Source organism: Lytechinus variegatus, chromosome 13, assembly GCF_018143015.1.
Source record: "Lytechinus variegatus isolate NC3 chromosome 13, Lvar_3.0, whole genome shotgun sequence".
NCBI lineage: Eukaryota > Metazoa > Echinodermata > Echinoidea > Temnopleuroida > Toxopneustidae > Lytechinus > Lytechinus variegatus.
The window spans coordinates 26,213,099-26,223,522 of NC_054752.1; the positions used below are offsets into that span (position 1 = coordinate 26,213,099).

The 10,424-nt window shown below is 35.7% G+C and overlaps 1 protein-coding gene across 1 annotated transcript; it reads left to right on the top strand.

Annotated features, from left to right (window-relative positions):
• The first annotated feature begins 1,034 nt into the window (after positions 1 to 1,034).
• Positions 1,035 to 9,101, top strand: LOC121426365 (10 kDa heat shock protein, mitochondrial-like). The gene is made up of 4 exons (XM_041622646.1): positions 1,035 to 1,152; positions 6,369 to 6,527; positions 8,051 to 8,140; positions 8,382 to 9,101. Exons 1-4 carry the CDS (start codon positions 1,150 to 1,152, stop codon positions 8,436 to 8,438), a joined length of 309 nt encoding a protein of 102 aa, XP_041478580.1. The 5' UTR covers positions 1,035 to 1,149; the 3' UTR covers positions 8,439 to 9,101.
• The last annotated feature ends 1,323 nt before the right edge of the window (positions 9,102 to 10,424 follow it).

Here is a 10,424-nt window from a genome sequence, read left to right on the forward strand (position 1 = left end):
GGTGAGACAGGGGCATATGGTTTGTTTGCTTGTTTTTTGTAAAACTTTGACAGTCGAACAAATTTTGAAAAAGTAAGTTTCACTCCCGAAATGAAGGTGAATTTGATCAGAAGAAATTGAATGATCGAATGAATGAAAGAATGAATAAATAAATAAATGAGACTATCAACTTTAAGTTTTTACTATTTTGATAGTACAGGTGCTTTCGATTAGAAATATGAAACACCCGGGGCACCCCAGCTATGTATAGGGACTTTAAATCTCAGTTGGATTTTTTTTCATTAAAATTCTTTAATCATCACTTGTGTGGGAAAATTCTTTTGAAGGCCCCATGAGCACTAAAGTAGAGTGCTACAGACGGGGAGGGGTGCAGCCTGCCCCCCCCCCCCGACGAGTCACAAGTGACCCACTCCTTTGAACTTGAAGACCCCTTTTTTGCTTGTCATTTTATTTTCTGGTACGAATCCTTCATTTGTTTTGTGATTGAAAGACTTTTTTTTTCTCAGGAGTTTCTCAAAATTCTCTGCATTGATGGGCCCACATATAACTAGACCGGGCCGGGCCAAATAGGCCTACCTATAGGCCTAAGGAAAGATATATATATATATATATATATATTCATTTTTTTTGTTATTTTTCTATTATTTTAAGTTTATGTCATTCGAAATCTATATAGTTGTATGATTTCGATTGTATTATATTATATTCCATCCCCACGGCCCACGCCCCTCGACGCTGTCTTCAAACGGCTGTCGAGAAAATCTAAGTCGATCGATCATAGAGTTTCTAGAACTTTCTGGGACCCTGACGCCAATGTCTGATGTGATGCAATGATTCATATTCTTGCAAAGTAAAGAAATTAATCAATTTGTGTGTATTAAATGTGAACCACGATTATTATTGTCCCTATTCTCAGATTCACAGATGATGTATGAGATGAGTTTATTCATGAAAGGGGAATTTTAGAAAGGTTTTAAAGAAAAGGGGGAGGGGTCGTCAATGCGTACGCGCACGCGTGCGGCAGCTGCATTGTTTTCGCTAAACACGTGTGATTAGCCGAGCAAACCGGTTTTGTGTAACAAGGGTCGAGATCGAGACTGTTGGATAGTCAAAATTAAACGTACCTTAGGAAAATAAATCTCAAATAAAATGGTAAGAAAATTTATACGATATGAACGTTTCGTTCAGATGTACAATATATCGATACATTCAAATATTAGTTGTTCTAGATCATGTGAAATTCGACCTAGCTTGATCATGCAGTCCCTTGCATTATATTCTGTGTGTGTTGTGCGCATTGAAGTGGTTTTCTTGTTTGAACTTTGTCTTTGATAGTTGCAGGGGCCGCTGAATGGTTTTCAAAGTTGGGGGGGGGGGGAGTCTTACTTTGTTACTCTTATGTGCCTATTTTTTTTGTTTACCAAACTACCGATTACCAGGCCTTTTCGTTCGGTTAATTGGGAAGTGCATGCCAAGTCGTTTAAGTTAGGACTATGAGGAACGTCTTCGTTTCGGCTGCAGCACTACTCCAGCTTTTCCGCGGAACATACCTACCACTTTTTTGGTCGAGTAGCCCTAGAACCGGTTCTAGTCATGGCTCAAGGTTCCCTATGGGCATTTTAACGGTAACTGACGTTACATGGCACAATTTTACACACTTCATTGTGTGTGATTATCTCTAAAACAAATGATGGGAGTTTGCTTTTTTATAATTATGTCTATTAAAAAAAACACATGATGGGAGGTTAAAAAGCAAACTCCCATCATTTGTTGTTTTAGAGATAATCATACCGGGGCAGGGGGAGCAGAAGCGAAGGGGGGGCTACTCGACCAAAAAAGTGGTAGGTATGTTCCGCGGAAAAGCTGGAGTAGTGCTGCAGCCGAACCGAAGACGTTCCTCCGAACTTAAACGAACCAGGAGTTATTATGAGCCATGCAGCGTTCTCGCCAGGATTTTTCTTACGCGTGTCGCAAACCCGCCGATTCGGTGGTGGCCGATTTTACACGTGATGTTTTGATTTTCACATGCGCTTTGATGATTTGATCCCGGTAAAGTCAAGTTTCATTGCCAATCCGCGAAGTTCACTGTAATATTGTTCTAATCGGCGGCGCACACCAATACCTAACTTAGAGTTGATATCGGCAAAATGTTGAAATGTTAAGTTGCTGTTTATCTAAAAATTTATGGGTCTTTTTGTCTGGAAATGTTTTAAAGTGTTTTGAGCTGTATTGACTTAAAATATATTTGGAATACCTTTCGTTATGGACTCCCGTTCTCCGAGAAGAAATATAAATCACGCATCTATCAGGACATGTTTTAACATTGTTTTGAGGTGCTTGAGTTGAAATATATTTGATATGCCTTTCGTTACGGACTCCCGTTCTCCAAGAGTAAATATAAATCACGCATTTTTCTGACAACCGCGGGAAAGAAAAATAAAAGAAAATAGAAGTCACAAATATCTCAGATTAATGAACGATCTATTAGGAATGTTTTAAAATTGTTTTGAGGTCCTAACGAGTTGAAATATATTTTATATACCTTTCGCTATGAACTCTCTAAGAATAAAAATCACACATTTATTCTGACAACAGCGGAAATGAAAATAAAAGAACAGAAGTCACAAACATCTAAGTTTAATGAACGATCTATCGGGACATGTTTTAACATTGTTTTGAGGTGTTGATGAATTAAAATATATTTGATATATCTTTCAGTACGGACTCCTGTTCTGCGAGAGGAAATATAAATCACGCATCTATCAGAACATGTTTTAACATTGTTTTGAGGTGTTTGAGTTGAAATATATTTGATATGCCTTTCGTTACGGACTCCCGTTCTCCAAAAATAAATATAAATCACGCATTTTTCTGACAACTGCGGGAAAGAAAAATAAAAGAAAATAGAAGTCACAAATATCTCAGATTAATGAACGATCTATTAAGAATGTTTTAAAATTGTTTTGAGGTCCTATTAAACGAGTTAAAATGTATTTTATATACCTTTCGCTATGAACTCTCTAAGAATAAAAATCACACATTTATTCTGACAACAGCGGAAATGAAAATAAAAGGACAGAAGTCACAAACATCTAAGTTTAATGAACGATCTATCGGGACATGTTTTAACATTGTTTTGAGGTGTTTGAGTTGAAATATATTTGATATGCCTTTCGTTACGGACTCCCGTTCTCCAAGAGTAAATATAAATCACGCATTTTTCTGACAACCGCGGGAAAGAAAAATAAAAGAAAATAGAAGTCACAAATATCTCAGATTAATGAACGATCGATTAGGTATGTTTTAAAATTGTTTTGATGTGTTGATTATTTAAAATATATATGATATACCTTTCGTTACAGACTCCCGTTCTCCGAGAAGAAATATAAAGCACGCAATTTTCTGACAACAGCGGAAATGAAAATAAAAGAACAAAAGTCACAAACATTTTAGATTAATGAACGATCTATCAGGACATGTTTTAACATCGTTTTGATGTGTTGATGAATTAAAATATATTTAATATACCTTTCGGTACGGACTCCCGTTCTCCAAAAATAAATATAAATCACGCATTTTTCTGACAACCGCGGGAAAGAAAATAAAACGAAATAGAAGTCACAAAAATGTCAGATTAATGAACGATTGATTAGGAATGTTTTAAAATTGTTTTGAGGTCCTATAACGAGTTAAAATATATATACCTTTAGGCTTTTGCTATGAACTCTTTAAGAAAATTTAAAAATGTAGCTACAGCCAAAGCAAGTGATACCTCCTTCGTCATAAGGTACATTGCGTAATACCTTGGGTGAAGCAGCTGGGCTAGATCTGTCATCAGGACACTCGACAACAAATTTAGATAATCTGCCAAGATTTGCTGAACCATTAAATCAGGTAAACATGAGATGAAAATCGTTTCTCTTGGGTCTCATTTGGGAAGCCACTGAGGTCATTTTAAAACATGAGCCATGTGAGCGATTGCTTTGGGTGCATGGTGACGGACATTTCATTGATTTTTTTTTTCAATCAGCGACTATACAAATAAAAAAAAGTTATACAAATTCTAATAACTTTTAAAGTCTTTGATGAATTTTCGTAAAACTTTCATCAATGCTTATCATTATGTTTAAGTTCTACTATGTTTACAATAAACTTTTTGTCAGGGTGAACTGCCGCTTTAATGTTTGGTCACTTGAAAATGACACCTACGTATCACGAACGTGTGTTTTCAGTAAGTTAATTTTTAGTTGGGAAATATTGGAAATATACAAAATCACTTATCATTCATTTTTACCATGCTTTAATTTTTTTCAGGTTGAGACTTCGAAAATGTGTTGACCATTTTCATCATTTTGCAATTCAAATTCCCTTTCAAGATGTTGCAAAGTCTTAGGCATATTCCTGATCTGTACGATGCAGGATCTTTGGGCGGGGGAGTTGGCATGACATATCGATTAGAAATACCTAAACATCGATCTCATGCCACCCCCCCCCAGAACATCAATCAATAGAACTGTACACACATGTGAAAAAACAATACAAGAAATTATAGTCTGTTTTAGATGAAAGAATGAAAAATAAATGGTGAATCCAGCAATTAGCTGTCATACAAATAACATTAACATCTCGCTCCCGGGATCTCGCTTTTTTCCTTTCACAAAATCATCCACATGTATATCGCAAACCGTTTTAACATTCATTCACATTTTCTGATATCAAGAATTAATTTCTTGATATTAAGAATTCATTTCTGATTTCGAGGGTCAATGTATTGCAAGAAAGCATTCTGATTTTTAATCAGAAATTCTTGATATCAAGAAATTAATTCTTGATATCAAGATCTTCATTTTCATTTCTGATTTTGTGCATCAATATATTGCAAGAAATCATTGTGATTTTTATTCACAAATGAATTATTGATATCAAGAAATTAATTCTTGATATCAAGGTCTTCATTTTCATTTCTGATTTCGTGCATCAATATATTGCAAGAAATAATTATGATTTTTATTCAGAAATTGATTCTTGATATCAAGAAATGAATTCTTGATATCTTGATATCAAAGATTCATCAAGAAATGAATTCTTGATATCAAGAAAATCATTCTGATATTTATTCAGGAATCAATTCTTGATATCAAGAAATTAATTCTTGATATCAAGAATTCATTTTCATTTCTGATTTCGAGTGTCAATGTATTGCAAAAAATCAATCTGATTTTTTTTAAGAAATGAATTCTTGATATCCAGAAATTATTTTTTATATCAAGAAATGAATTCTTGATATCACAAGAAATGAATCTTTGATATCAAGAATTCATTTCTGAATTCGATCGTCAATTTATTGCAAAAAATCATTCTGATTATTAATCAGTAATGAATTCTTGATATCAAGTTAGAAATTAATTCTTGATATAAAAATGTATGTTTTTTGGTATCAAGAATTAATTTCTTGATATCAAGAAATCGTTTTATGATATCAAGAAATGAGTTCTTGATATCAAGAAATTAATTCTTGATATCAATAAATCTAATAATTTTTGATGTCAGAAAATGTTAAAATAGCTTGCCATACGCACGTCGCTGGCCATTAAGCCTATTACTTTATTAGTATTACAGATCATACATCCAAGAATTTCATCAATTATTTCGTTGTGACATGACAGCAGAAATTGAGAATGAACGTTAAGAATATACTTAGCAAGTAATTACCAGGAAAATTATATGGAACAATTCATTTTAAAATCAAAATTTCTTGAAAGTTATCAGAATCATGTAAAAATGAAAAGTTACGTCGCATCGCGGACAATTCAGTTCCAAACACTGCGTGCAGGTCCGGCTCTGGCTCAGCTAGCTAGCCGCGCCAGCGGGCTGGCAAAGCTAGCGTGGCTGGGTGGCTGGCTACTGGCTAGCCGGCTGGAAGTGTAAATGCGCCAGTGTCTATGCATGGATATTATCCGGTCAAGTGATAAGATCGTAGTTTGTCTGTTGCCGAAATGATTCTGAAACATTCTATATTTTTGAGGATTGATGATGAATGATGCAACAATTATTTTCGATGATTTTCCCTCACTTTTTATAATTTTTTTTTGCCCGTGTCGCTCACTTTTTGCGCGAGACGCACCAGGAGCTTGTGGGATTTGCGTGTGTCGCATGCGACGCGTGTGTTCTACGCTGGCCAGAAAGTTGATTATATGGCTCGCCAAAAGGGAATACGTATGTAACCATATGGATAGCAGATAGAGATACTATATAAAAGTGCTTGTTACTACAACACATTCTTGACCTGTCTAGTATATCAGTTATTTCTCTCAAAATGTGTTTTTTCCCTGCAATTTTTTATTTGTTTTAAAATTTGATATTCCCAGGCTGTTTTCAGGAGATTCAGACCACTGTTTGACCGAATCCTTGTGGAACGATTTGTCCCCGAGACCAAGACCAAAGGAGGTATCATGATCCCAGAGAAGGCTCAGCAGAAGGTCAATCAAGCTACCGTTGTAGCAGTAGGAGCAGGGTCTAGAGATTCAGTGAGTATAAGACAGTTTGTAGTTCAATGATCAGAGGAAGGTCATTTGTACTAAAGTGACATGGTAGTTTAAAATTTAATAAGATAAGCACCAACTTCGATGTCTTGATTATTCATATAAACTTTTGAATTGTGTTTTTCATTCACTTCCAAAAAACAATGCATCCACGAATGGCTGGTATATCACAATTTGCCAAGTACATTGTGCAACATGCTATGATATGCATTCAAAGTAGAAATGCAACAAATACCTTCATAGAGTGTTCAATGGTGTGCTATTCTAGTCACCTAGTTTATTCAATTTCTTCATGTTGCTATGTAAGGCATCTTAACATAATGTCTTGCTTTGAAATCTGCCTATAGATCTCAATGAAAAAATTGAAAGGTCATATGACCAAAATTGTCCATGAAGAAGCTACATGTACGAACTGGTCTATTCAGCAGGAAAGGGAAAAGGGTGTTGTTCCATTTATAAAGCTGTAGTACATTGATTTATTTTATGTTTCAGGAGGAATCAACATTGTTTTTGTCTCACCTGCATAGCAGAGTGAGACTAGGCGCCGCTTTTCCGATGGCGGGTCAATGAACTTAGACCATGTTGGGGGAATCAACATCAAAATCTTAACCTGAGGTTAAGTTTTTGAAATGTCATCATAACTTAGAAAATATATGGACCTATTTCATTAAACTTGTACATAAGGTTAATCAAGTATCACCAAACATACTGCATGAGTTTCACGTCACATGACCAAGGTCAAAGGTCATTTAGGGTCAATGAACTTTGGCCAACTTGGGGGTATCTGTTTAATTACAAATTCATAAAACGTGGAAATAAGAGTAACCAAGTATCACTGAACATCTTGTGCAAGTAATAGTAGTTTTCAAAGTCAGCACTGCTGCTATGTTGAATCGCGTGATGCAGGTGAGACAACCAGAGGCATTCCACTTGTTTATGTTAAAGGTCGCTATTAATAACGTGAACATGACCACTAGTGTCCACTATCTTGGTTTTCAAATTGTAGTAAACAATTCCACAGAATAAAACAAAAGACCACTGAGTGATCATACACATTAGCTTACAAGTATTAGTCGACCTTCAATGAGTTGAACATTCATCAAAATTTGAAGTAATTTTTAAAACCAGATTATGCAAAATATGTTCTAAATGTCTTCAAAGTCGGATTTCTCCTTTTGAAGTCAAACGGAACTTTGTAGTCCTAGTAGTAGGTAGTATGACTGCTCAGAAAAGCGGTCTGTATACTTTGCCAATTGATTCTGATAGAAAAAATATTGTTCAGCAATTATTAGCAAAATGAACAAGGTATTTTATCAGTAGCCTAGTCTTCTCTTGAAGATGAGATTATTTCTTACAGCTTACCAGACCATGGGCCTGTAGCAGAAAGTGTTAGAAAATCACATTCAACTCCGAATATCAATTGCAACTTGTCAACCAATCAGAGGCATACATTTATCTAATTTTTAATTACTTCTGTTGGCCTTGTTTTTTTTTCTCATCCAACACAGTCAGGTACAGTGCACAAGGTCGCTGTAGATGTTGGTGATAAAGTTCTACTTCCAGAATTTGGAGGAACCAAGGTTTCATTTGAAGAGAAGGTAAAGTACTGAAACATTTCATGAAATTGTTTTTCTTTTTCTTGTTGCTCACTTAGTGGTGGATAAAGATAACTTTTGAAATTTAACCTATCAGTCATCAACCGTGCATGCACATGTATTTGCAACTGATCATGGCATTATGAATGACGTAAAACATCCTCAAAAGGTCCCCTATTTCATCGACTTCAATGTTTCGATAGTATTAATGATAATATATTTTCATTCTGTCTTTGTTTTACAGGAATATTTCATCTTCAGGGAAGGTGATATACTAGGAGTTCTGAATGAGGAAAAGTGATGGAGATTTAGAACAATATCTAATTATAACATGTAACCACAGCCAGTGTTGACTCCTATTCGATGCATGTATGGTGTAAATATGAAGATGATTTATTGGTTGGATGATGGTGTTGCTTTTCTACAAGTATTTGTCTTTGTATTTTGATATGTTGCAGTCTTGGACCTGCCTAAAATGGAAAGTTCAATTATTATGTTAAATTACTCATTTCCGTTTGCCTCATAAAGGCTCGTATTATATTGATTAATGAAGTGTGAATGCATCAATGCACCCCCTTTACTCTACCCAGACCAGTTTATACAGATTTCAAAACTGCATAGCTTGACCATCTAACCCTACTGCAATATCGTTCTGTTGGTAGTCAAACATACATTTATAAAGGTTGATGATATCCTTGGTATTTCAACTGCCACCGTACTCTATCCAATGGAGTGGTCTCTGTTTGGTGTGAACAGACAAGGTGGTAAACTTCTTTCAGAAACAAGGACTTGTCAGTGATGATTTATACAAAGCCCCGTCTTGTAAGGCAATGCCTAATGTTTTCTTGATAATCTTTTACAATGGCTTCGTTTCATGAAACTTGTCAGCACTGGCAATGTGTCATTCTCCGATAGTTGCCATAGTAATATAAGCAATCAGAACCAAGAACTTCATGGAAATTGACAATTTCCATGAAGTTCTTGGTTCTGATTGGCCAAGAAGTGCTTATATTACTATGGCAACTATCGGAGAATGACAATTTTTTATCAGTGTTGTCAACTTTCATGAAATAGTGTCCACTAGTTTATTTTTTCCTTGTAGGAGAAAAAAATAGAAGAAAGCAAATATGGCTCTGTAATTGTATACTATTCTGTTGGCCAGGTGCTTTATACATATTAATTACATGAACATTGTAGTACTGACAACTGTATTCTCAATATTGATTCTGTTGGTCGTCATGAATTGCTTCCTGCATCACGATGCTTATCTCAAGTTTTGGATGTTAAATCATTAACCAAAACAGTGTTTGTACTATGTACCTTTGAGGTATGGATATGTCAACATTTATGAATGAATAGCACTATGTATTATGTAAAGATATGACCTGATCATGTTGATTAAAACTGAATTACATTGTATAACTTCGGGACTGAATCTGTCATCTTATTCTCTTCCATGTGGTAAATCATACTAAGAGAAATAAGTGATAACATCACAAAAACCCTTCAGCATTTCTACACCATACCAGGGCAGGGCATGATGAAAAAAAAAACTCCCAACAGCCCAAATTTGGTGAGAATCAGTTGATGCCCCCCACCCCCCCCCCCCCCCCGAGGATATGACCTGAAAGCATGATTTGCCCCAAGAAATCAGTTCAGGTTTGGTTCTCATTTAATTCTTGAGGCCCCCATTGAACAATTCCAACCAATTTTTGTAGGTTTTGGAGGTATTGCATGAAATTGTCATAAAAATGCTGAAGTACTATCTCAGAAAATTGATGTCACACTTCAGTTCTCTGTTGCAGTTCAGATTTTTTATGTGGGTGTATGGAAAAATCTGTCCCTTGACTGGTAATTATAAAAAAAATTATAATGAAGGGAGGAGGAATCTGTCATAGTTTTATTTGAAAGGGGAAAAATGGCTAACAAAAAGTTGAATGGGCTTTTCATATAAATACTGCCTGGGGTATCAATATTTCAGCAAGTTTGAAGATTTAGCAAGGCTCTTAAAAAAGTATGGACTTAGAGGGAAGATGGAAACAGGAAGGAAAGGAAGAGAGAAAATGGGGGAGGGTCACAAACAGGGATGGGGGAAGATTAAAGTCAGAGAGGGAGAGATGGAAGAGGGGGAGTCCTGGGGAGATTCAGAAATGGGGATTAGTGGATAGGTGGAAGGAGAGAGGGCTGGGGATTTTGCGAATGAGGATTAAGAGGCGTGGTTGATGGAGAGTTAAAAGGGGGGGGGGGTTAAAGGGGAAGTTCACCCTGAAGAAAACTTTGTTGCAAA

Excerpts from the sequence above, each read along its gene's own strand:
- LOC121426365 (XM_041622646.1), top strand. Across the intron at positions 6,528-8,050 it reads GAGCAGGGTCTAGAGATTCA|TCAGGTACAGTGCACAAGGT; the intron begins GTGAGTATAAGA and ends CATCCAACACAG. Across the intron at positions 8,141-8,381 it reads AGGTTTCATTTGAAGAGAAG|GAATATTTCATCTTCAGGGA; the intron begins GTAAAGTACTGA and ends TTTGTTTTACAG.